Source organism: Debaryomyces hansenii (genome assembly GCF_000006445.2).
Source record: "Debaryomyces hansenii CBS767 chromosome F complete sequence".
NCBI lineage: Eukaryota > Fungi > Ascomycota > Pichiomycetes > Serinales > Debaryomycetaceae > Debaryomyces > Debaryomyces hansenii.
In genome coordinates this window covers 424,985-451,755 of record NC_006048.2, presented here as the reverse complement: position 1 = coordinate 451,755, position 26,771 = coordinate 424,985, and the positions used below count along the sequence as shown (strand labels likewise).

General features: G+C 35.3%; 11 protein-coding genes and 2 non-coding genes across 13 annotated transcripts; 5 read left to right on the top strand and 8 right to left on the bottom strand. All coding sequences in view use genetic code 12, as the record gives it.

The window, feature by feature from the left end:
• Positions 1-42: 42 nt before the first annotated feature.
• Positions 43-4,470, bottom strand: DEHA2F04972g (DEHA2F04972p; the record flags this gene model as incomplete). The annotated part of the gene is made up of 2 exons (XM_002770700.1): positions 43-4,331; positions 4,449-4,470. 2 exons carry the CDS (start codon positions 4,468-4,470, stop codon positions 43-45), a joined length of 4,311 nt encoding a protein of 1,436 aa, XP_002770746.1.
• A 610-nt stretch (positions 4,471-5,080) lies between these two features.
• Positions 5,081-5,170, top strand: DEHA2F04950r. The gene is given in 2 exon segments: positions 5,081-5,119; positions 5,134-5,170. It is a non-coding gene; the product is annotated as a tRNA-Tyr (tRNA).
• A 111-nt stretch (positions 5,171-5,281) lies between these two features.
• On the bottom strand, positions 5,282-7,684 carry DEHA2F04928g (DEHA2F04928p; the record flags this gene model as incomplete). Its single annotated transcript, XM_460577.1, has 1 exon — positions 5,282-7,684. The coding sequence occupies one exon, from the start codon at positions 7,682-7,684 to the stop codon at positions 5,282-5,284; it is 2,403 nt and encodes an 800-aa protein (XP_460577.2).
• A 1,148-nt stretch (positions 7,685-8,832) lies between these two features.
• On the bottom strand, positions 8,833-9,765 carry DEHA2F04906g (DEHA2F04906p; the record flags this gene model as incomplete). The annotated part of the gene is made up of 1 exon (XM_460576.1): positions 8,833-9,765. One exon carries the CDS (start codon positions 9,763-9,765, stop codon positions 8,833-8,835), a length of 933 nt encoding a protein of 310 aa, XP_460576.1.
• A 582-nt stretch (positions 9,766-10,347) lies between these two features.
• On the top strand, positions 10,348-12,231 carry DEHA2F04884g (DEHA2F04884p; the record flags this gene model as incomplete). Its single annotated transcript, XM_460575.1, has 1 exon — positions 10,348-12,231. The coding sequence occupies one exon, from the start codon at positions 10,348-10,350 to the stop codon at positions 12,229-12,231; it is 1,884 nt and encodes a 627-aa protein (XP_460575.1).
• Positions 12,232-12,419: 188 nt separating this feature from the next.
• Positions 12,420-13,031, bottom strand: DEHA2F04862g (DEHA2F04862p; the record flags this gene model as incomplete). The annotated part of the gene is made up of 1 exon (XM_460574.2): positions 12,420-13,031. One exon carries the CDS (start codon positions 13,029-13,031, stop codon positions 12,420-12,422), a length of 612 nt encoding a protein of 203 aa, XP_460574.2.
• Positions 13,032-13,236: 205 nt separating this feature from the next.
• On the bottom strand, positions 13,237-15,534 carry DEHA2F04840g (DEHA2F04840p; the record flags this gene model as incomplete). Its single annotated transcript, XM_460573.1, has 1 exon — positions 13,237-15,534. The coding sequence occupies one exon, from the start codon at positions 15,532-15,534 to the stop codon at positions 13,237-13,239; it is 2,298 nt and encodes a 765-aa protein (XP_460573.2).
• A 248-nt stretch (positions 15,535-15,782) lies between these two features.
• On the bottom strand, positions 15,783-16,676 carry DEHA2F04818g (DEHA2F04818p; the record flags this gene model as incomplete). The annotated part of the gene is made up of 1 exon (XM_460572.1): positions 15,783-16,676. One exon carries the CDS (start codon positions 16,674-16,676, stop codon positions 15,783-15,785), a length of 894 nt encoding a protein of 297 aa, XP_460572.2.
• Positions 16,677-16,979: 303 nt separating this feature from the next.
• On the bottom strand, positions 16,980-17,987 carry DEHA2F04796g (DEHA2F04796p; the record flags this gene model as incomplete). Its single annotated transcript, XM_460571.1, has 1 exon — positions 16,980-17,987. One exon carries the CDS (start codon positions 17,985-17,987, stop codon positions 16,980-16,982), a length of 1,008 nt encoding a protein of 335 aa, XP_460571.1.
• Positions 17,988-19,187: 1,200 nt separating this feature from the next.
• On the bottom strand, positions 19,188-20,030 carry DEHA2F04774g (DEHA2F04774p; the record flags this gene model as incomplete). The annotated part of the gene is made up of 1 exon (XM_460570.1): positions 19,188-20,030. The coding sequence occupies one exon, from the start codon at positions 20,028-20,030 to the stop codon at positions 19,188-19,190; it is 843 nt and encodes a 280-aa protein (XP_460570.2).
• A 641-nt stretch (positions 20,031-20,671) lies between these two features.
• DEHA2F04752g (DEHA2F04752p) lies at positions 20,672-21,997 on the top strand (the record flags this gene model as incomplete). The annotated part of the gene is made up of 1 exon (XM_460569.1): positions 20,672-21,997. The coding sequence occupies one exon, from the start codon at positions 20,672-20,674 to the stop codon at positions 21,995-21,997; it is 1,326 nt and encodes a 441-aa protein (XP_460569.2).
• Positions 21,998-22,267: 270 nt separating this feature from the next.
• Positions 22,268-22,339, top strand: DEHA2F04730r. Its single transcript has one exon. It is a non-coding gene; the product is annotated as a tRNA-Trp (tRNA).
• A 95-nt stretch (positions 22,340-22,434) lies between these two features.
• DEHA2F04708g (DEHA2F04708p) lies at positions 22,435-26,661 on the top strand (the record flags this gene model as incomplete). The annotated part of the gene is made up of 1 exon (XM_460568.1): positions 22,435-26,661. The coding sequence occupies one exon, from the start codon at positions 22,435-22,437 to the stop codon at positions 26,659-26,661; it is 4,227 nt and encodes a 1,408-aa protein (XP_460568.2).
• Positions 26,662-26,771: the final 110 nt, after the last annotated feature.

The following is a 26,771-nucleotide window of genomic DNA, read 5'->3' as shown; positions in this document are numbered from 1 at the left end:
TCAATGAAATAAACATAATAACAACTATTTAAATTATAAACACTAAGCATCTTCAGGAAGATCATCATGGAAGAATTTACCTTCAGTAGTTGGCTTAATAATACCAATTCTAATACAGAAATCACCGAATGGTTCTCCTTCATTTCTTTCTAAACTCCATCTCTTGAACAATGGTTTAAGGATACTTAAAATTTCATCTTCCTTTATGGAATATCTGTAAATCTTATTTAATCTTTCACCATGGTGACCACCACCCAACATTAAGTTATACGCACCAAATGCTTTACCGACTAATGCGACTTCTGCAACCCATGGTCTTGCACAACCATTTGGACAACCGGTCATTCTCATAACAACCGAATCGTGTCTTAAACCATAATCTTCTAAAGCTTCCTCTAACTTTGTAATTAATTCAGGTAAATAACGTTCTGATTCTGCCATAGCTAAACCACAAGTTGGGAATGCAACACAAGCTGCAGAAGACAACCTTAAACCAGAGAAATCTGTGTTATCCAACTTGTATTGAGCTAACAATGATTTTACAGTATCCAAATCATCATCGTTTATGTTAGAAATCAAAATATGCTGGTTACCTGTCAATCTAAATTCACCGGGTCTTTCGTTTTGTAACAAGTATTCTGCGATTTTACTCAAACCGGTCTTTTGTGGTAATTCAGGTGTGTCTTCAATTCTACCATTTTCAATAAAAGCAGTAAAATGATTAGCACCAGTTTCATCCTTACACCATCCGAAATAATCGACATTGGATTTTATTTCAAATGGTTTAGCTTTTTCAAATTTGAAACCTAATAACTCTTCCACCTTACCCTTGAAGACCTCTACACCCAAATCATCAATAGTATACTTCAATCTAGCATGCTTTCTATTTGTTCTATCACCAAAATCTCTTTGAACTAACATGATCTTTTCACATGCAATGTGAATCTGATCCTTTGCAATGTAACCAAACATAGATCCAGTTCTTGGATAAGTCTTCTTATTATTATGAGTAGAACCCATACCACCACCAGCTAAAACATTGTAGCCAATAACTTCGTCGCCCTCGACGATAGCAATCAAACCGATATCATGGGCATAGACATCGACATCATTATATGGCGGAACAGTAATAACAACCTTAAACTTTCTTGGTAAATAAGTTGGACCGTACATAGGTTCGAAATCAGTCAATGCATTACCTGCGACTAAAGTCTTTTCCTTCTTTGGTCCTTCCTTACGGTTTTCCCAGTTCTTCGATGCTCCTGCCTTATCGCCTTCATCTTCACCTTGTAACCAAATTTCATGATAAGCCGTAGTTTGAGGCAATAAATACTCGGATATTAATGCACCAGTTTTGGAAATTTGAGAATGAACCTTTGCATTATGAGGTAAAGCAGAAACCATGACATTTCTGTTGACATCACCACAAGCCGCCAACGTATCCATTAATGCTGCATTCATACCCCTAATAGCCGGCTTCAAGTCATGTTTAACAACACCATGAAGTTGAAAGGTAGCTCTCGTAGTTAATTTTAAAGTACCATTACCTCTTTCATTCGATAACTCATCCATCCTCAAGTATTGAGATGGAGTAGCGATACCACCTGGTAATCTAACTCTAACCATAAAGGCATATGCTGGTTCCATACCTTTACTCTTACGGTCATCTCTGATATCACGATCGTCTTGCATATAAATACCATGGAACTTAGTTAATTGTTGGTCAACAGCACTTATAGCTCCCGTAGATTGATCGTTCAAACCTTCAACAATAGTACCTCTTAAGTAATCAGATTGAATTTTCATATCCTCATTAGTCAAAGGCTTTGGTTCTTCAACACCTTCAACATTATCCACCCCTAAAGCTTTCCATAATTTTGGTTCCCATTCATTCAAACCAGTATTGAATCCATCTGCATCCTGATCATCACCTAAACCAATATCGATTAATTCAACACCACCGTAGAACTTCAACTTATTGAATAAATCTTTACTTGGCTTGTTGTAATAATGCTTGTCTTCTTTTCTTGGCCAGTATTCAGAATCACCTAAACCAAAAACAGAGAATTTGATGGTTGACAAGTCGATATCGTTAGAATTCTTTAAACCGTCCCAAAATTGTTTACCGTTAGTTGGGAATTCACCTTGTCCCGAAGTAGAAGCAATAAATACAATATTTGTCTCATTTGGTAAATCTTCCATTGATATATCATCCATTGCTAAAACAATTGATTTCAATCCTCTTCCAAGAGCTTGTCTATTGATCTTTTTGGCAACTGCTTCTGCATTACCCCCATCGGATGCGAAAGCAACAGTTAAAGGAGGACCAGACAATCCTTGCAATAACTTACTATAGGAGTCATTAGCAGCCTGGAGTTGCTTAGCCTTAATTTCAGTAGTGGCATTACTAGTCAAGTTTCTAGACAACAAAGGATCTTTCTTGGCTAATAAAGTCAATTTATTTTCACGATCCAAGAAATTCTTCAATTGATTTCTTAAGTTCGAGGAATCTAATATAAATGATTTTGATTCATCTTCGATAGTTGGGTCGTATCTGTATAATGGCCAGTATCCACTATCTACTGCAAGCTTAGTTTCCTTTAAAATTGATAAAGTATTATCAAATTCATTATGGTATGGTAAATAAGCAAGAACAATAGCAGGACCATTGAATTTTTCAGCCTCTATAAAAGCTTGCAATACTTGGGTATAAGAAGAATAAATTGCGACAGATGCAACATAACACCCACCATAGTTCATTGCATATAAACCAACATCTTTCTTACGGAATCCATTAACAGTTTTATCATTTGATTTATCTTCGTATGGCTCAGAATCGATAATTAACATATTAATGTTTTTATTCGATGTGATTAAATTGTGGACACCTGATGACCCTAAATCGTACGACCATGCGTCCGAACCTATCAACCAGTTTTTGTTCACTTTGAAATATTCCTTCAAGTCTAGAATCTTGGCTGCATTAGAAGAATTCGTGTCTGTTTCTAATAATTTTATAGTCTCTAATACTGAGTTACTGGTAGTTTCAATGTTTTCTCTCACGTTAATTAACCACTTAGATAAATTGTCAATCAATTTTTCGTTGTCAATTGATTTAAATAAATTATCTTGAATAGCTGCATAAACCAAATCTGTCAATTGCTTTTGTTGTTCTTCGAAGTTTAAGTACGCACCATAACCATATTCAGGATTAGTTTCGACGCCGATATTATCGGCATTAAACTCATTCAAAATGTTCAAACTATCAGTGTTGACTTGTTGTAAAATCTTTAAATAAGCTTGTTCCAAATTATGGACATTGGTGATAGCCTTAAGAGATTCACCATGTCTTTCCTTACTAGCCTTAGTGGCCAATTCCGTATTTGTTTTACCGAATGACAAGTTTTGAACAGGAGATTCAGATTTTATGTTCGATAAAAGGTTACCAATAATTTCTGAATATTTTTCCGACTTTATGTAGCCAAAGAATGCAGCAGCCACTTTTGTGAAATTCTTCAAAGTTTGATACTTGGAATACTCTTGGAAGAAATCTAATAATAAAGGAGCAAACGACGTTGATGGGGAGGTGGTCTGGGAAACGAATGTAATCGTTTCAACCGATGATGGTATTATAGTCAATAACTTTTGCAAGTCGAAAGGCTTATAAACTTTAATTGAAACTAATACGACATTCTCGTTCTTAGCAGCACTGATAAGTTCATCATTTAATTGACCGAAATAAACAATAGAATGCTGGGCCTTGGAACTACCTGTAACAACTTCAAAAGGAGATACACCAAACTTGGATAAAAGATCATTGAACTCATACTTAGATAAATCATCAATGATTATCTTACCATCTACCTTTTCGCTTAAAGCAGAACGATAGTTAGAAGGTGCAAAGAAATGGAAAACTGGTTGACCAAATCTTTGACTTAAATTGTAACTCAATTTAGAAAACACAACAGACTCGTTTGTAGACTGTGATACCAAAACAGGAACGTTCAAGTCTCTCAATGTAGAAACAATCGAAAAATCAAAATTCACTAATTCAACATGTGATACAATCTTACTTGTCTTGAAAGCTGTTGACGACAAAAATGGCAAGTTTCTGAAAATAGTAGAGCCGTTGGTGATAACGGTGATTATTTCATCATCCTGTTCTTCCCCTTCTGTCCTATGCTCCGCATAGTTATTTATGACACTATATGGATCGTTGGAGTCTATCAAAGTATTTGCATTTGGTAAATACTTCGAAAAAGACGATTCAACAGACTTAGCTGGTTGAGTCACAAATACTGAACCTTCAATATTCTTGACAATATTGGAGACTAAATTGGTTAGAATGAGTTTACAAAAAAACTTTTTATCAGATAAAAGTTGCACCCCTTTTGCTTCTTCTCAGAACAATTCACTTCTACATCTGCTCCGATCAAAAAATAACATACTGGCCTCTATTTGACTTCCCATTTTGTAATCTTGAATCAATACTTGAAATAGAAGAAAGAACTATTGCTTTATATTTTCGTTATAAGAAATCACCCACTAAATAAAGCCCGTCTATGAATGTCAATTACCAATTCGCACGTGATCACAAAATTTTGTCTGTTATCATGAGGATGAGGCTAATATCAACCAATGTGAAGGAATATATGAATATATGTGCATCTGCTTCACGAAGTTTCCGGGTTTTTGCGTGCAGAATGAGGCGAGTGAGATTCTTCAGATAACTTATCAAGCAACAGCACGTGCGTTATAGTAATAATTGAAAGATATTCTATTGGGTGTATTGTTTCACGTGTAATGATATGATTTGCATAAAATTTACCGGAACCTGGAGGCGATGGAGGGATCTTGACTAGTTATATGCGCAATCTGGAACTTCTTCAATTAACCCGAATTACATCCTTGAGTAAAGTTTTTTCAATAAGATCGTAGTAGTAACGAAATTGTTAGGAAAGAAGTATTCTCATGCCATACGTTTAAATAGATATCTTTCTCGCAGCATGAAAGGTAAATGGATTAAGTTGCTCATAGCAAAGTACTTAGTTATTTAGTTTTTCTGAATGTCGTGAGATTCCTCTCGGTGGCCAAGCTGGCTAAGGCGCGAGACTGTAATGAGTACCTCAAAGTAATCTTGAGATCGGGTGTTCGACTCACCCCCGGGAGAATCTATTTTTTTTTTGATCTTATCTCTCTCGTTAGTTTTTGTAAATCCCAACAACAGATCAGACTACAACATTCTAAAATTTCAATATAAATTAAATTAAATATACATATGTTAAAAGAATAGAATAAACATACACCAAAAAAATGATGTTATAATAAGAAAACTCCCGAAAGTAATTACTAGATAATGTGACTTGGGACAAGAATGGAACCTCCTAAAGATTAGCAATAAGCTAATTAAACTTAAGAAGGAAGACACTATTAATCCAATAATTATAACAAGAATGAGCCATATGTTCTGAACGATTGGAAACCTGTCAAAGTTCAGCTGGCTCAGGAGAATGCTGTAGATAATACCTATTTCAACCCCTGATATAAACAAGGATATAAAAATAAGGGAGAAGTAAAAAAATGATAATATCTTGTCGAAGTCACGTTCAAACTGATACTGATACTCGTTGAACGTGGATCGAATGACAATCGAAGGGTCTTTTTTGTAATTATTGTAACGTTCGTTTGTGCTGCCATAACTCTCAACATCACGCGAAACACCATAAGCCTTTCTCTTTAATTGTATTATTGTCAAAATGACTTTGTTGATAACCGAATCACCCGACTCATAATTCATGCTCGCTATGTTATTATTGTCATAGTACTCTAACTCACTATCCACATCAAATTCATCAGAATGATCACTATTTAGAATGGACGTATGGGAAGTTAGAGAGTTGTTTAAATTCTCACGCGAATACAGATTATGAAGAGTGTATAACCCTGTTTGGGATGAGTTATTTGATAATAAACTATTCCTTTGGTGGGATTTGGATAGCAACGGCCTTTCTGATGGTTGTGTATGCTTGGCATAGTAATCAGGAAGAGACTTCAAAGATGATTGGTGTCGTAAGATTTGATCCGACTTAGAATTAATGAGCTTTGTTTCAATATCTAAAGTATTTCGATAGTTTTCAATATTCTCAAAAGATTTGAATAAATCTAGATTAAGCAACACTGAATAATGATTATCGATATACTTATCATTTGGAATTACGTTCATGTAGCATGACAACATGTATTGGTATAAGTCCAAATTTTTGAACAAATTTAGGGAATGAATTTGAACCAACTTTTGTATTCTCGTTGGTAATTTTTTAAGGTACGATATTTGGAACTTATTGCTTATCTTATGGTTGTTTATCTCTGAAGTTAGATTATCTTCGAAATTTGACAAATTCAAGTCATTCGTGTAGATAGACAACTTGTTGATTGGGAACCTTTCAAAATGAGTACGATCAAAGTCGAAGCTAGTGCTAGAAACAATATTAATATCACTTGTCGTAAGAATACCTTCATCTACTGTAATCAAGTAGTCATCCTCAGGATTGTGAAACGTGTCAGGCTCTTGATGAAGATCCGCTTCATTCAGTAAAGAAAATCTTGATCTATTACAAATTAGTCTGAATTTAGGAGACAATTTGTTGTTAAGGATCAGATCTATAGTTGCCTTAGTTAGATTATCATCATATAATGTTGGCAACTTATCCAAGACTTCGTTCTTCGATGGATCAATTAAATACTTAAGCAAAGAATCAGCAATATCGGTCTCGATACGGCAATACGAGTATTTTCTTAATCCACCGACGCATGCAATAATAAGAGAATATTTTTTGTCTTCATGAGTAATAATAGTGCAAGGTTCATCATTCATGTTATCATTAAATAAATATGTGTAGGACATCCGAGTCAGCTCCTTGTCAACATTACAGTTGTTGAACCCAAGATAAATATTTAAGTTCAAAAATAACTCGTTTAAGTTATTTACATCAGCCGAAATTAAGCAACTCATCAGAAAATTCTTCTTTAGCAGTATGTTATAGTCAAATTCCAAATCGTCAGTATTATGAAAAAGGGATATAAGCAGCGTTCTCTTACATCTCGGTATATGTGATTTTTCGTTAACGAATTGGCATAAATTACCCCTTTCCACCTTGATAGAATTAAATAATAGTGTCAATCTACCTGTCAAATTAGCTAGGCTGAAATTAATAAATGATCTTTCATTTCTGCTAAGTTTGTCCTTTAAGCTCGATACAAATTGACCTGCTTCCGTTTTGTTCGCATAGTATTTCACTAGCTTTTTGAAGATCTTCCGGCACGCTATCTTCTGTATCGTGATAAACTTCAAAAGCTTCTTCAAAATAACCGATATCTCAATCGTTTGATAGAAGATTTCGTCAAAATTGATTTGTTTGACAATAGTATTAATATTTGACTCCTCTAAAAGCCGGTTGAAGTTTGCTTCAAAAAATGTAACCTTTCGTATCAACTCATCATTTTTGGTTTCAATAAATAAATTAATTCGATTAAAGTTATTAACAAAATCTTGATACAATTCCAGAATCTCGTAGTTGTCCTCCTGAGTTAAGATTCGAATCTTATATTTTAAATCGTTGTAATCTAGGTTGTACCATTTCCACTCTCTAATGGATAGATGGTTGAGGTTACTGCCGAACTTCATATATATGTATCAACTCAAATATTTATTCGTCACGTATATCGTTGCTACTTTTTATGTTTCGTCGTTTTCCTACCTATATATACAAGCCTGTTCCGAATGGATCTAAGGAAATGAAATAACTTGAACTAAAAAAGTCGATAAGATGTTGGTACTGTATATAGGACAAAGGAACAATTAAATTCGTGATGCGGCTGGTGGAAGACCACATGGGACCTAGCACTTAATTTATTGGTTTATTAGCACTCTCAGTCAATTATTTATGACAGAAAACGAGAATCGTTAATTAATGTCACATGAGGTTATACTTTATTGGCAGTATTGTACATATTGACTCGTAATTGCCTACATGACTACATTATTAGACAAATAGTTCTCATAAGACTCACACGAGTATAAACTAACAGTACAAGTTCCCCAACAACATTGTATATTTGGATAATCTGTAGATATGAGCATATATACAGCAAACGTAATTTCACCGGTAAAATTTCAGTTCTGAAGAATATAGGTTAGTTTGCAACATGATAATAAATAAATATAGAAACAAAATATAGCTTACAGGACTTTTGGATTGGGATATCGGATATGGTATTTATCATGTATCCAGCCATGTTATAGGCCTGGTCTTTTCATATTCAGCATGTGCTAGTATAATGGGGCTTAATTTGATACTGTAGGCGTATTGCATGAGTGCATGAAAATTCGTGCAACTTGAGGGTAGAGTGGGGGAGACAATTCCCTAAGAAGAATTTTTGAGGCGAATAGGGTGCAACCAAGACCGAACATATGGAGCCGATTGAATGAATAAAATGTGTCATGAGTTGTATAAGCTCAACGGCTATTATAAGTAGGACGAGCTAGAGGAGTATTAATTAAAACTAAAGATTAGCGAACGTTTAGTTTGTTTGGGAGGGTGAATATTATTATGCAAGTGCGGTGTAGAATTACCTAAACCTTTAGCCTCTATTAGTAGATCTAACCGAATGCATATTCCACCTTAATCGGAGTTAGGCTGTAGTCTGAAGTTAGAGTTTATGGTTTTATGAACTACTTTGAAAACGTGCTCAATGCGATGAGAGTGAAAACGTGAATACATGCAATTTGATTAACTTTAATGTATCTAAAAAAACACTCTAAATCGATCCACTCTATTTATTGACTATTTTAGTTCCCTTCACAAAGACTGGAATCATGCCACCGGTGCCAACACTAAATTGTCTATGGCCCAACACTAATAACGATGCTCTGATAGAACCGGAGTGGCTTGTAACACATATAATATCATCTTTTACGGTAAAAACCTCCTGGAAAAACTCGTTGATACGCAAGGCATGTTCCCGGACAGTTTCACGATAATCCTTTTTGAAGTAGATGTCCTTTTCTGCAAAACCCGGTTCAATTACATAGCCCTTCGGAGAGTATTTCGAATCTATTATACTTCGGGTCGACCTCATGTCACATGTATGGACACCAATAGTTTCTCTAATATTTTCCTTGATCAACGGGCGAGCTTCCCCCAATTTCGTAATATTTTCCCACGTCATGGTAAGGGTATCTATAGACCTGGATAATGGTGAAACAAACCATTTGGTGGGCAATCTACATCCATCTTTGAGCTCGATCTGCCACTGCTTATAGTTTTCTTTTGCTTGGTTCTGTCCCAACTCGGTCAATTCTGGATCTGGACCCCATACAATCTCACCGTCTCCATTTATTTTAGACCAGTAGTCATTCCACGCATCATTGCCGTATTTATCGTGCGCTAAGTTGTGATATCCTTGACCGTGCCTAGCTAAAAAAAACACCTTGTAGCATACGTTCGATTCTGCAGTTTCATTTAGCCCGCCTAAACCATCAAAAACGTCCTTCCAGGACTTGACTCTCCCGAAACTTTCTTTCAAGTAGTTGAAAGTGGTTTCGTCTGTTTCCGAGTCTGACTGCTTAAAAAAATCTGGCACAATTTCAAATTTCCAATATTCTTGTTTCTGTTCCTGCTGCTTGTGCAATTCATTATGAAAGGTAAAAGTGTCCTCTGGCGACAAACGAGAATCCAAAATGTCCAATTTAGATGGCTGTGGCATCACGGTATATTATGTATGTTATCTTGATAATTAGTTTCCACGCATGTAATGGCCCCCTGAAGAAACACTTCAGACGTAAATCGCGTAAAATACCGTCCCACGATTTGGTACTATGGGCCAAGTTAAGTAAATAGTCAAAATTAATTAAGATCAATCACGACTAAAACCAACCATTATATGACTCATGTTACTTCATATATAGAAGCATAGTTCAACTACCTCATTTGTAGATTTTAAACCTTTTCAACTTGACCCGCCTAGGTGTTTGACCAACATTAAAAGCCAGGTCGATTATATCAACGATTAAATTATACACATTTCTTATAAGAATTATGGAACAAAACCAGATATAGGTGTGTAAAAATTTATATGACTATGGTCTTGTACCATTCGTATACTAGAATAGTATTTATATACGTATTGATTTGATAACCAGTATTGGCTAGAAGAATCAAAATAAAGCCTTACGTGCGCATACCGCAGATTCTAGAGTGAACGAAGGATTGAGAAGTCCATGATTAAACATTGACTAATTAGAATCAAAACCTACAATATAACGAATAATTAAAAATAAAATCGATAATGGATAGTGGTCACGATGATTTATATCCATTGGCCTTACTAATGGACGAATTGAAGCATGATGATGTTTCTAACAGGGTAGAAGCTATGCAAAAGTTGGATACTATTGCAATTGCTTTGGGACCGCAAAGAACATTGAACGAATTATTACCGTTTTTAAATGACGTAGCTCAGGACGATGAAGAAGAAGTTTTTGCTGTTTTGGCAAATAAATTGGGAGATTTTGTTCCATTAATTGGGGGACGTGAAAACTGCGAGCCATTGATTCAAATTTTGTTAATTTTGGCTTCAATGGAAGAGCCTATTGTGAGGGACAAGGCAATCGATTCGTTGAACAACATCAGTCTTGAATTAGCACACGATCAATTGATTGAAATTTTTTTGCCTATGATCCAATCATTGAGCCAAGGTAACTGGTTTTCCAAGAAGATTGCTAGTTGTGGTTTATTTAAATCTATCATAATTAAGGTTGACTCCAGTACTAGAAGAGACTTGTTAAACGTTTTCTATAAGTTGATATGCGACGAGTCGCCAATGGTTAGAAGAAGCGCTGCTAACAGTTTACCAAATTTAATCAATAAATTAACCTGGTTTACGGAGAATTATCCTAACAACGAAGACAAGGTTACCAATAAAGACTGGGAAATTATTTCACAATTATTCCAACATCTTATCAACGATGAACAAGATTCAGTTAAGTTCTTAAGTATTGATGTTTTAATTTCTATCTTAGATTTTTTCCAACAGGTCAACGACCAAAGTCATAATTCGGAATTTTTAATTAGTTCGTTGAAATTAATAAATGACGAAAGCTGGAGAGTTAGATACACTGCAGCAGACAGATTCGGCAAGATTGCTAAGAACTTTGCAACCGATGAAAGCGACTTGTCAAAGTTAATCGATCCTTTTATTTCCTTAATGAATGATAATGAAGGTGAAGTTAGAAAGGCCATTGCTAAGCAATTACCTGAATTCTGTGAATTATTGAGTAATTTCCCAACAACTAACCAAGCAATTTTAAATAAGATCATCCCAATTGTGAATAAATTGAGTCAAGATCCTCATGAAAATGTTAGATCATCATTAGCATCGTCAATAACTAATTTATCCCCAATATTGGGAAAACAATCTACCATAGATAACCTTTTACCGATATTTTTAGTTATGTTGAAGGACGAGTTCCCGGAAGTAAGATTAAACATAATCTCGAACTTATCCGTTGTCAATGAAATAATTGGTATTAACTTATTGTCTATTAATCTCTTACCGGCCATCACTGAATTAGCTCAAGATAATAAATGGAGAGTTAGGTTAGCTATAATTGAATACATTCCAAAATTAGCTAATCAATTAGGTGAATCGTTTTTCAATGATGAATTATTGACATTATGCATGTCTTGGTTATGGGACCCAGTATTTGCAATTAGAGATGCTGCAGTTAATACTTTGAAAGAGCTTACTATTATATTTGGTTCAGTTTGGGCAGATAATGAAATTATCAATAGGTTATTGAATAACAATAATAGCGGAAATGAAAATATAGATGAGGATAACAAGATTGATTACTCAAATTTCATCATCAGAATAACATGCTTGTTTGCAATCACCAAATTAATTCCTGTGATGAATAATGATATTATAGTATCTAAATTATTACCTTTTATTAATAACTTTATTGATGATTCCGTCCCAAATATTAGATTCAATATTGCAAAATCTTATTTAGTAATTGCTGAGACTTTAGTTAAATCAAAGGACAATGGTGCTCAGAAGTTAATTAATAATGAAATATTACCAAATTTACAAAAATTGCAAAGTGATGACGACGTTGATGTTCGATTTTTTGCTAGCAAGAGTATTCAGGGTATTAAGGATTTAAACTAATGTTTTCAGAAAAATTATTAACAATCTTAAAAAAAAAGAAAACTGAGGGCTTTGGAATGACACATCAATGTTGTATATTCGTTGGGATATGGTATTTATGATGTATCTACGTTCAATATTCAATTATTTCAATAAATATTCATTCATATGTACATTATGTTTATTATTTAAAGGTCTACTCTATGTATTTACTTATTAGCTTCTCTCTCCCTTACTTTTTCTAACTTTTCAAAATCAAAATCAAAGGATGCACCACAACCACAAGCCGTAGAAGTGTACGGTGAGTCAACAATTTTGAACTGACTACCAATTAATTCTTTTGTATAGTCAACTTTCGAGTCTTGAAGAATCTGTAATGAAGAATCATCTAATACAACTTGCGCTACCTCGCCATCATCACCCATTCTTTTGAAAACCAAAAGCTCATTGTTCTCATCTTTCAATTCTTCAGTCAAGTCAGTCAACTTTAAATTGTATTGAAATCCATGACACCCACCACTTTCGACCTCAACTTTTAACGCAGCATTAGGATTCTTATCGTCTTCAGCAATACTCGTTAGTTTATTACTGGCCCTCTTAGTTATTGCGATCTTCATGTCCGTAGTTCCATGGATCAACTTCGTTATGTTAAAATCATCAATATCTTCTTGGGGTACTTCAGCAGTTTGCGTTTGACTCGTTGATGCCTTAGGGATCTCTTTTGGTTGATTGAACGACGAGGATTTAAATGCTTTAGGTGCTGTATTTGATTTTGTACCTGTTTCGGTTGAATATCCGTGTCTGTAAGTTAAGTACGTCATGCTAGGCCTGATTAACTGTCTGGTAGTTGGTATTACTACATTTCTCTGTATAAACTTTGAAATCATTGTTTAGTTTAATACTATTTGCTTCGAAATCATTTATTTAACGTATATAAAGGGTGTATTAATAATGATCATACTTATTTCTATGGAGTGAGTGAGCGCATGGAGATTTTTTTAGTCGTGCTCATATCAATGATTGCACCTAATAGTTATCATTTGCAATTCTCCAAGATGGTAATAAATCCAAATGGGTCCAGTCTTCCTTAGGACCTTCTATACCGAAAGAAACATGTCTCCAGTACCAGAAGGTTCCAATAACTATAGCATACCATGCGGCAAAAATTAATGCATATGCCAATTTCAGGATCGCAGATGAAGAATTTCTTAATGGTAAGGTGAATAATTCTAACTCATAGCAGAAAATCATCATTGCGAAGTAAAGGGCTGGAACGTAATGATGAACATAAGTAACTCTACCCATAATAATAAATGGCATAAAATGTAAGCCCCATCCAAACATTGGATAAATACCACCCATAGTGAACAATTTCAATTTTTGTTGATCTGGGAAGTCATTGTATTGTCTTTGCCATCTGATCAAGTAGAATAATACAATAAAAGCAAAGAGAATCACACCAATAGAGGAAGGCCAGGTAGTAGCAGGAGAACCAATTAAGAAGTATTTGATTTTATCATCAGCCCATGAACACATTCTAATACCTGTGTGTAACGTTGGCCATTGCCAAGCAGATGAAGCCAAATCATCTTGCTTGTCATGGTCAGGAACTAAAGCATTATTGGTTGCCATCATTGCCAAATTCAATTGAATGAAATCCTTAAGGAATCTGGTTTTTGGTAATTTGAAATCAGGAGGACTAGGAGGTAACAACTTATTGGCATTGTTTTCAATATTCCACCAAGTTCTCTTATCTTTCTTAAAAGGATTTTGATAACAGGCAACTTCACCTTGTCTGAAACCCCAAGCAGGTAAATTATTACCAGATACACCTAAGTAACAATCTAATTCAGTGTTCCTTAATCTAAATGAAGAGGTTAATGGATGAAGTCTCAATTTGTCTTCTTCACCATTTTGTTCCATGATTTCAACAACCCAATTATCCTTGTAATCACCAAGTGTCAAGTTACCGTAACCTGCAACTTCCCATTCCGACTTGCTGATTGGAGCTGGGATATTATGGGTATGCAAATTACGACCAGTCATTGGATGAACTAATCTTACAACCATACCGTCAAGAACATAATCGATATCTTGAGACTTTTCAGTATCATATGGTTCCATGCCTCTTGCTCTTTGAAACACCCAGTTGTTATTCGTATCTTTGTGAGTGTATGTAGTTACCTGTTGTTGCTTTGAACCTTCTGGGAAGGTTTGAATATGTGAATGCAATAAACCACCAGTCAAACCTTGATTCTTTAATGTAACAACGGAGTGGCCAATTGAAATTTCTCTTGCACCACCAACAACATCAGAACCAAGTAAGTTGGCCTGAAACAATGAGGACATATTAGCATCACCTGTACCAGATTTATACAATAAATCAAAATGAACTTTAAAACTAATTAAAAAGATAATGATCGGAACTATGATAAGACCAATTACTCTTGCAATCCAGTGATAAGAATACTTCCTCCAAGTGATAGTTTTATCTCCGAACTTATTCCATAAGTCAGTGATGGTATAAATACCAACTAATGTAGTAACGAATAAACCAACCATTTTAACAGAACATGTACATCCAATCGCAAAACCAGTCAATAATAACCATTTCCACCATTTTCTGCTGAAGTTTTTTGTATTTGGGTCCGAGTTAAAGTTGTGAAACCTCGTAAAACAGAAAACCGTGGCGACTGTGAAGAAAAGTAACATTGAGTCTAACAAAATGAATTTTCCTAAAGTAACATAAGAAAGTTCCAAGCAAACCATCAATGTAAATAACCACGTTGATGCAATAGTGAAACCAATCTGCTTGAAGGTAAAATAAGCCAAAGGAACGCACAAAGCTGAAAAAGTAGCATTGAAGATTCTCATTTTCGTAAAATCAATGTAGTCAGGGTACATTTCACCAGATGGGAAATCCCATGAACCATTGTAGCCGGCTAAGTAACCAGATAAACCAATCAACATTTTACCTAAAGGTGGGTGCACATCATGATAGAATTCATGTCTCAAGTAGTATGAACCAAATTTTCCAAAATGTGCTTCATCCCAAACAACGTGTTCATTGATTCCAATTTTGTATAATCTAACGCTGAATGATAAGATGGTGAAAAGGATTGGTGCTAAGAAAGATTCCAAAAACTTTAAAGACAGAATGAATTCCTTTGTTTCGTCATATTGAGTCCTTTTCAATTTATCAAAATCAGGAGCAGCATTTTCATTTAAAGAATTGATAGAGTCAACGGTATCATTCTTAGTAGAGGATTTACCCACCCTACGGAGTGCATCTTTCTCTCCAGAATATATCCCAGATGAAGACATGATGTGTAGTCAAATGAAAGTAAATAGTATATTATTGTCTTGAAATTTGTAAATTAATTAGTGAGTACGTGTTTTCAACACCCGAGTATTCACGCAGAAAAATTTTAAACCCTTAAATAACAAACAGACGTATAATGGTTAAAAATGCTTATAAATTATACAAATATATATCAATTGACTAGTATTTACTATAGATAGTAGATATATTTTGGTCAATAGAGTTATGTGGCTAATCTTGACATATAGCCTTATAATTGAGTAAAGTTCTCATTGTAGATTGACCCAATAAGAAACCAAATGAACGGGTTTTCCTGGTCTTCTAACGCGTCATGTTGCAGTTGATTAGATGTAAAAATATTATCGATAAAATCCGAGTTTCGTACTAGATGTAGTTTATCGCTGGATATCTTGAGTTTTCCATCTTGAGACAAGTTGATCAATCGCGAGGTAAACCTAAATAACGGTATGTTATTGAAATTCAATTGACTAGTTCTCTTCAAGAAAGCATTAATGTTTTCGACAAGGCCTTGCAGATCTGCTAAATTTTGTATGTCTTTTTCGGGGACGCTAATGGTGATGTTTCTTAATGAATCGTTCGACACGAGGTGACTCGTCAGGTATATTAATTCAACGTCACCAATAACTTCTGCATAGTTATTCATGGAAACAAGACCACTTGATACATTATTTATTATAAGATTGAGGTATTTTTCTGTAAACCTTAAGTCCCTTATAATTATTGGGACTTCGGTGGCTAAATTTTCAATCACCTGAATAAGTACGCTTAGCAAGGATGAATTGGTTGCTTTTATCATCACTAGCGCATTAAACGGTCGAGTTTCATCATTATTATTTGGAGATTTGATAAATATTATGGTTTGTCTTGGTAGTAATCCTCTGTGTCTTACAGAGATGTAAGTGATCGTAAAGTGATTAAATTGTCGTACGTTGTGTGTAATTTTAAAGTCTGTGAATAAATCCTGATACGATCTATACTCTGATATTATATCGTTAGCCAAAGTTTGGAATAGATATTGGCATATTATCGTTGAAATATAGTCTAGCTGAGGTTGTGTCAATTGAGGTAAAGTATCATTCGATTTGTATAGTTTAAACGTTTGATCTAAAAATAATTTATCCATGAAACTGGTCGTGATGGTAACAAGGTGATATCGATTTTAAGATAGGAATACAATAGCGTATGTGAAAGAACGAATGAAAACGTAATTACAAACAAATCATAAATAAATATTTCTGTTTATTCTAAATACGCACTACAATTGATATTGAATCAAAATAGTACGAATATTTAGATAATTTTAAATGGGATGGGATGGATTCATGGTTTTACTACATGCAAAAGACGACTAAAATAAATAAATTTTATTACGCATATATACTAGGAACGATAAGCCATAACATGGTTACAACTTAGGGTCGGCTAGTTAGTTAGAAGCCTTAGCGACGTGTTCTAACAAGTCGACAACTCTGGTAGAGTAACCGAATTCGTTATCGTACCAAGAGATCAACTTGACGAAGGTTGGGGATAATAAGATACCAGCCTTTTGATCGAAGATAGAAGAGTAGTCAGAACCTAAGAAATCGGTGGAGACAACAGCATCTTCGGTGTAACCTAAGATACCCTTTAATTCACCGTTAGAAGCAGCCTTGATAGCTTCGGAAATTTCTTCGTAGGTAGCAGATTTCTTCAATCTGACGGTTAAATCAACAACAGAAACATCGACGGTTGGGACTCTCAAAGACATACCGGTCAACTTACCGTTTAATTCTGGAATAACCTTACCGACGGCCTTAGCAGCACCAGTGGAAGATGGGATAATGTTACCAGAAGCGGTTCTACCACCTCTCCAGTCCTTGTGGGATGGACCATCAACGGTCTTTTGGGTAGCAGTGATGGAGTGGACAGTGGTCATTAAACCTTCTTCAATACCGAACTTGTCGTTGATAACCTTAGCTAATGGAGCTAAACAGTTAGTAGTACAAGAAGCGTTGGAAACAATCTTCAAGTCTGGGGTGTACTTTTGTTCATTGACACCAACAACGAACATTGGAGCGTCCGAGGATGGAGCAGTAATGATGACCTTCTTGGCACCACCGTCAATGTGCTTTTGGGCACCTTCGGTGGTGGTGAAGACACCGGTGGATTCGATGACGTAGTCAACACCGGCCTTACCCCATGGAATGGAAGCTGGGTCCTTTTCACCGAAAACCTTGATGGATTGACCATCAATGACTAAAGAGTCATCCTTGGAGGTAACTTCACCCTTGTATCTACCGTGAGTAGAGTCGTACTTAAACATGTAAGCAGCGTATTCTGGAGCAATGAATGGATCATTGACAGCAACGACCTTGATGTCAGATCTTTGTAAAGCGATTCTTAAGACTAAACGTCCGATACGACCGAAACCGTTAATACCAATAGTGATAGCCATGTTTAATTATTTAATATTCTTACTAGTAAATTAAAATCAATTGAATAATAAGATGAGGTTTAAATTCAGATATATGTCAATTGCTGAGCGAATTACTCTTATTTATAATTTTCCACTATGTCTTTATTGCTGAACTCCCGGGGCAAAGAAGCCCATAGTGGCCTGGTCTTCGACACGACCAGGAATTGCCGGGAGTTAGTGGTTCTCGTGATTTCGCGCTACAAAAGTCCGAGGCCGTTAATTGATATAGAAGGGTCAGCGGAAGCGGCACCCTCCAGAGTAGGCCCGGCGGTGAAAGAAGAGGCCATCGAGGGGCATAGAGGAGAGGATCAATTGGAGCGAAGGTTATAATGGAGATAGGTACGGTAAATAGGTAGATAGGTATATGGTAGAGATATAGTTTCTAATTGGTAAAATCGTCACGGGCCTATAGGACCGTAGTGGTACCACTAATGGAATGATGAGGACACGTATGGAAGACCCAGACGCAACATTATGATTTTAGATATTTGGTGGCATAAGTGGCCTGAGTGGCATAAGTGGCCTGAGTGGCATCAGCGGCATGATAGAAATGGCCTTTGCGGTGATATCGAAATGTACCCTGAGGGCCGACAGGGATGGGCTTGAGCGGGCAGCATTCGGTAGGGATGTAGATCTTGGTGTTTTGTTCTAAGCGGAGGGTCTGAGCAAGATCTTGGCATATATATAGAGCATGGAATTGGTGTATGGATTTAGAATTTTTTTTCATTTGAGGTCCTCGGCACGGCCTACTACGAAGTCAGCAATTCGTAATGCTAGTCTGCCAGATAGAAAATAGCAGAACGTCTTCGTATGCACTCTTAGAGACGGAACTGCAAGCGGCCAAGCAGTTGCAGCACCTGTGTTATGACTGGAGTATTTCCGATTTTATAATACATAGCTTCCATATACGCTTAGCCCTTAGAATAAATTTGTCTAGGTATTTACGAATAAATCCGATATTGCTGCATAGCTGTAATCTGCTTATATGCTAGTCATTGGTTAAAATGACTACATCACACTATTCTTACGAATAAATCCGAAATTGCTGCAGAACTCATACACTGAGACGACGCATACTTTATATGCTAGTCATTCGTTAGAGTAGCTACATCAGATTTTTATGAATAAAACGATATTGCTGTAGGACATAAATACTGTTTACTGCTTATATACGTGGGTTCATGGAGCGTTGGTGCATTCCCAGTCGGTGGGGTCGTAGGCATCGGGTTGATCGATAATCGACATCTCTTCATCAGTTAATTCGAAATCCAATGTGATGTTTGACTTTAACCTAGCTGGAGTCTTAGTCTTAGGGAGAGGGATATATCCTTTCTGCAACGACCATTTGATCAAAAGTTGAGCCATGTCGATTTGGTACTTTTCCAAAATAGGAACAAACTCGCTCGGTGGATGCGATAATTTATAGCCGTGCGTTAAAGGAGCATACGCTTCAACATGAACGTTTTGCTGCAAACACCATTGGGCCAATTCTTGTCTCATGCACCACGGACTGATTTCTATCTGGTTAACAGCTGGAGGGTATTTCAAACCATCCCACAGTAATAGTTGCTCAATATGATGTTTCCCATAGTTGGAAACACCTATGTTCTTGACTAGCCCTTCGTCCACAGCTTCTTGACACGCCTTCCATGTATTCAAGCGTTCTTCTGGACCACAAAGCGGAGAATGAATCAAAAGCATATCAATATATTGCAAATCAGCTACTTTTTCAAGACACAGCTTTATTCCTGCCTTTGCTTGCATATATCCGCATTGACTATTCCACAACTTAGTGGTGTACCACACTTCTGATCTCTTATGATCTTTGCTGCTCTTGAGCCATTGAGAGATACCCTGTCCTACTTCATACTCATTACCGTAGAGCACCGCTGTATCGAAATGTCTATAACCTGCCTGACATGCTTCAAATACAATTTGCTTAGTCACCGAATTGGGAATATCGTAACAACCGAGACCCACTTCCGCAATTTCCTTTCCTGAATTTAACCTAATTGTCTTCATCTTAACTTGATTATTTTCCTATTAGTAAAAGAAAGAAGTTTTCGTCCTATTCCAATGGAGGGTTATATGTATTTCATACTTAGTTGCGTTTTGCCTACGGTGGAGTACATTAACAGGTAATAGCAAACGTTGAGCAACATTCGTAATGATGCATAGACAAAGCTACAAGCTTATGTAAGGATCCCTAGAAAACAAGTACCGTCGGATAGAGCCATTTAAAATTGGAACCGATGCGAAATGCACCTAAAGAAAAATTACTTCTCGGATATAAATATTTATTTCCGATGGTACATTAGTAAAGTAGATGAATAAATATATAAGCTTAGAAATCCTCTACAGCCGTACAAATTTTATGAAACCGTTCATAAGGATATATTCAAAATTCTAAACTTATATTTAGAGGTGTATAGTGAATTCACTATATTTCGAAATTATATTACAATTAACATATTGCCGTTATTTTGCAATAATTTTGCCGTATAGTGTGTATTGGAGTAACATACATATTATAGGCATTCAAATATTCAACTAAAAATAAAGTAAATAAAGGTCAATACTAGGCTATATTCCTGGTAGGGAGTATTCATATTATCGTTGACATTAAATATTTATTAAATTATACATTTTTTTGTTAGTTAACAATGACTGGAGGATCACCATCATCAATAGAAGAAAACGACCACCATTTAAGGAAAAAGAGGGTTGGAAAGGCATGCGATTCGTGTCGTATAAAAAAAACGAAATGTGACGGTAAAAAACCATGCAATCGTTGTATGTTGGATAACAAGATCTGTGTATTCACGGAGAAGAAGAAGGTTAAGGACAAATCGCATCCTAACGGTTATGTTGAGTTACTCGAGACCAGATTAGATTTGTTGAGGAAATCGTTGGAAAAGATGATTCAATTGTCTAGACCACATTTACCATTCTTAAATGAGCTTATGGACGAAGAGACTGAAGAAAACGATGTTATACCCATTAACAGGGTCGTGCAGTATTTGATCAATAATGAGGGATTATTATACAAGGTTCCAGTAGAATGGGAAAACGGTGCTTTAATTGCTGCCAATTTGGAAGCGGACTCGAAGAACATTCTGGAGGCAGCAAAGAAATTCTATGATCATAAGGTGGATGCACTGGACAATCCTGGTAGAACAAACTACTACGAAGAGGCTACGAAGGATAAAGCGCTCAATGAAGAAAAGGATAATTCGCGCATACAAAATGGCTCAAAATTGGCGGATACTTTAAATGAAGAATTATCGGATGGCGGTAACTCTCCGACTTCAACCAGCCTTACAGAGAAGTTAAATTTAGATGACTTTTCGCTTGGAGGATATTCATCGAATTTACTATTGGGCAACGCATATCCTGATATATTTTCTGATTTTGAAAGCGATTCGAATAATTCTGTAAATTATGCGCATAATATACCCTTCGGAAATAGCCGTCAAAGCTCGGCTAACACTAATGGTAACGCATCACTTTTTACCCCTATACCGATTTCTAATTCCGTGACTTCGTTGACCAATGAGTTTGAAAACCATGGTATCCATTCTCCTACGAGCATTGGGTCTATATTACCAAGCCAAACAAGTACGTCACTTAGGAGGTCTTCCTCATTACACAATCAAAGACCATTCTCTCCATCTCATCAGAAAATGAAGAACAATGGCCATATATTTAAGCCGCAGCATACTGGAAGTTCACATTCACATTTAAACCTGGTATATGTGAGCAATAATGGCAACGAATTCCATCTTCAAAAGAAATTAAGTTCTTCAAGTTCAAGCGCTGCCCTGACACCTGCCACGACTGCAATTTCGCCAATTAACACGAAATTAGAAGAGGAATCAACCTTACCCTCTGACGCAATTCAGTTGCAAAATTTTAATTACGAGGGGTTGAATATTATGGACACTGCGAATATAGATAGTTTTATGATTAACAATCCATTTATGAAGTAATTTTTATTTGATGTTTTATAGTATTTTTTTTTTAGCGAATTTGGGTTTGGATTAGGTTTAATTTATTAATATTGTACAGTTATATCTGTTTTATGTAAAGATTAGGCGTCGCGTGTTGCATCATTGAAATGAAATTTACTTTTATATATTGGAGACGGGTCTAGAGAAAGCATACATTAATATGGAACGAATCTAGAACAGTGATCGTATGATGTGAACAAAACTGATGTATCGGAGATAAATGTTTATGTCTCATATTTTCTCAAGGGTGATGCGGTGGCTCAATGGTAGAGCTTTCGACTCCAGATCGAAGGGTTGCAGGTTCAATTCCTGTCCGTGTCAATTCCTTTATTTTTTTTATTTTTTCTTGATCTCAGAATCAGATTTTTTTTTTACATCATCTAGTATACTGGTTGGGTAAATCACTATCAATAACTATGGCCAAAAAGAAGGTGAAGGAAGTAACCCCGGAAGTTAAGGAGAAGAGGAAGAATAAGAAGCCAATTGAAGAACCAGAGGAGATCAAAAAGCCTCAAAGGGGTTTGGCTATTGGTGATAATTTTGGTTGGACAGGTAAGTTACCTGCTACCTTACTTCACGAACATTGTCAGAAGCAAAAATGGGGAAAAGTCATATTTGATATGAAGAAAACATCTAAGGGTTTTATAGGAATTGCTAATTTATCTTGGGAAAACCCCAAGACTAAGGAAGTTATTCACATTAAGATGATGCCGGATTCAGATATGTATGAACCAAAGGAAACGACAAATGAAGCCCGTCATTATGTGGCTACTTATGCATTGTTTAGAATAAACTATGTAAAGAATATGAAAATGATTTTACCAAAGATTTTTCGGGACTATTGGTCAGACTTAGAAACGAAACGTTTAGAAACATTGAAATCAAACAAAGAGAAGCATGATGTTATATATAATGGTAACCCATTCACAGTCTTTCTCGAGCAAAGGGCAAAATCTGAACAGCTCTTAAAAGAAAAAGAACAAAAACAGCAGAATGATTTAAAAGTTCGTAAGCCAACTGTAAATATTTCATCTTCGAATAAGACACTGAGCACTCTGCCAAATTTAAAGTCAACAACGAAAAGACAAGGAAATATGAACCACAATAGTCCTTCATTTCCAAAGAAAGTTTGGGCAAATGCTCCATTCATTGATTTTCCATCTGAATTACGTATTTCAATTGAAAATTCTATTAAAAATCATATTAATTGGATTTTAGATGATGACGCTTCGCAGAATAATGAAGAACATTTGCACAGTTTGGTACGATTAGGATTTCGTGAAAGTCATATCAAAGAATCATTCCAATATACTTCAAGTTTTATTGATTCGCTAGAATGGCTCTTGTTTCATATACCCGAAGACGATTTACCTCCATTTTTCTCTAAATCAGATCAGGATTCTAGTGTTTCCTTGAAAATATCTAAGAATATTCAATTTGAATATTTAGTTAATAGAGTGAGTCAGTCTGGTTTTGACATGGATGAGATTTTAACAACGCTTGAAGAAAATAAAAATGACGAGTTAAAGACTTGTGTACAATTAACTCATAGAATAGTTGAATACTCACCGGTACCAGGAGATTTCGGCGAATCGCAAGAATTATGGGAGCAAGAGATAGATGGCATTCAAATGATTGATGCAAATAAGATTCACTACATTGAGAATTCCCAAAATAGGATAGTTACTATAAGCTTGAATTCAAAAAACCTCAAACAAGATGATTTATTAAGTTTAAAGTTATACAAAAGTGATAACTATCCTAATGACTTACTCGGTATCCAGTTAATTGTAAATAATAACTCCTTCAAATTAGCAAATTATATTAAATTATCTATTTTAAGACAATTGATCCAATATATTATAAAGAATGGTTTCCTAGGAGACTGTTATATATTCTCGATTGTTGAATGGTTAGAAGATAATATATCAATGATTATTGATAATCCAGGCCCATTGATTCAAGGAGACTTAAGTAGAGAATCATCTAGAGAAAAAAACCAAGCTATATCATCAAAGAAAGCTTTCAAAAATAAAAGAGAAAAAAAATTACAGCCTGAAGATATAGATAACTTGAGTAAGAAATACCAAGTGAAATTAAAGTCTAACGAAATATTGAACTCTTTGAAAAAGAGAAGTGAATTACCAGCTTGGAAAAAGAGAGACCAGTTAGTCTCAGTGATAAATTCAAATAAAGTTACCATTGTAACTGGTGAAACTGGGTCGGGAAAATCTACCCAAATCGTACAGTTTATATTAGACTATCTAAATTCTACTGGTGATTTTGAAAGTTCGATTATCTGTACTCAGCCCAGGCGTATTTCTACAATTGGCTTAGCTGAGAGAATTTCTGAAGAAAGAAACGATGATCTAGGTAAGGAGACGGGATATATCATTAGAGGCGAAAATAAAACTTCTAATGGAACAAGAATATCTTTTGTTACTACGGGGGTTTTATTAAGAATGCTCCAATCTCTTATGACCTCTTCGGATCAAAATGAAATTGGGATCTTTAATAAATTGCAATACATTTTCATAGATGAAGTACACGAAAGATCCGTTGATAGTGACTTCCTTTTGGTTATTTTGAAAAAGATAATGAAGAAATTTCCAAAATTAAAAATTATCCTAATGTCAGCTACCATTAGTGTCGATAAATTTCGCAATTTTTTCAACATGGATCTAAATCATATTCATATTGAAGGACGAACATTTCCTATCGAGGACTATTATTTGGATTCAATTTTAAATGACTTGGATTATACCATTACTACAAATGATCAGATTATAAAGCCCAAGGCTGATTCTCATTTTTTTAAACAAGGAAATATTAATTATGATTTAATAGCAAGTCTTTGTTTAAAGATCGATAAAGAATTATCAGAGGACAGAAATAAAGGGTCAATTTTAGTATTTTTACCTGGTATTATGGAGATTAATCATTGCATTAGAAACATTGAAAAGGCTTTTGATGAAAGCAGAAGGAAAAATTGGTGTTTACCTTTGCATTCGGCATTATCTTCCATAGATCAGAAGAGAGTTTTTAAAATTCCACCCAAAGATGTCAGAAAGATAGTGGTTTCTACTAATGTGGCTGAAACTTCTATCACAATCCCTGACTGTGTTGTTGTTATTGATAGTGGAAGATCAAAGACGCTATTTTTTGATTCCAAGATACATACAACAAAATTAATTGAGAATTGGTGTTCAAAAGCGGAAGTTAGTCAAAGAAGGGGAAGATCAGGTCGTATAACTAATGGTAATTGTTACCACTTATACACAAAAGAAACCGAGACTGGAATGCTTGATCAGCCAATTCCCGAAATCAAGAGAACAAGATTGGAAAATTTATATTTGGTTGTTAAAGCCATGGGTATTAAGAAAGTTGAGGAGTTTTTGAGTGGCGGTTTAGATCCTCCTGATCAACATTCTTTATCTAAATCAAAGAAAGTTTTAACAGAGATTGGTGCATTGAATAAGGATAATTTATCTCACTTAGGTAATTACTTGTCATTGTTACCTACAGATCTACTTAGTGGTAAATTATTGATTTTTGGATGTATATTTGGATGTTTAGAGATCTGCTTAACGTTGGCATCAATACGATCAACAGGGAGTCCATTTTTGAATAATTTTGAAAATAGAGAAAGAATCAAGCAGACACAAAATTCATTTTCCAAAGGTCAAGGGGATTTAATTGGAATGGCCAATGCATTCAGGCAATATGAAGATTTGAAAGGCGAAAGTAAAAATGCAAAGAAATTTCTTAACGAAAACTTCTTATCATATTTGACTCTAAAAGAAATTGCATCAACAAGAACACAATATATTTCCATTTTGAAGGACATTGGATTTGTTGCTATAAACTACAATCCAAGAAATTCAAATAATGAGGGCCACAAGTCACTAAATAGGAATAACGAAAATTATTCTATTGTAAGAGCAATTATTGCATCATCATTCTATCCTCAAATTGCCAGGGTACAGCTTCCTGACCCCAAGTATGTTCAGTCGTTAGTGGGGGCTGTTGAAATTGATCCTGACGCTAAACAGACGAAATTCTGGATTCGGAATGAGAATTATATTGACAATGTTAAGAATGGAGTGGAGGCAAATGATGTTTTACCAGCCACAAGGGCATTTCTTCATCCTTCGTCTGTCTTATTTGAGACAAATAATGTGAATGATTCGAATACACCTAGCAATGAGGATTTTACTAATGAGGAGGATATCAATAAAGTCCGTCAAATGTATAAGGATCTTAAACCTAGAGTTCCAGGTAGTAGTAATGCCGCAAAAGCAACATTTGTAGCTTATGGTACATCGCATTACACACAAAAGCTCTATTTGCGTGATATAACCCCAACAAGTACTATAGCTGCATTATTATTCGGAGGGGATATCGCCTACGACATGACAAGCCAGGTTACTTCTGGAAAATCATCTCCAGGTATCGTATTAGATAATTGGATGCCTATTAGAACGTGGTGTAAAAATGGTGTTCTTATAAAGAGACTTAGGATTTTGCTAGACTCCTTGATAGAAGATAAACTCTCAAATCCCCATTATTCCGGGAATGAAGATGGTTCGACAAGTTCTAATGACGAAATATTGGTTGTAATTGAAAGGATCTTAAATATTTAAAGAAATTCACGTGATATCACTAATTGTATTTCTAATCACTATAGAAATATTTGATCTTATCATAGTGTATAATAGTATAGATAGACAATAAACTTTGATTGACAAGATAG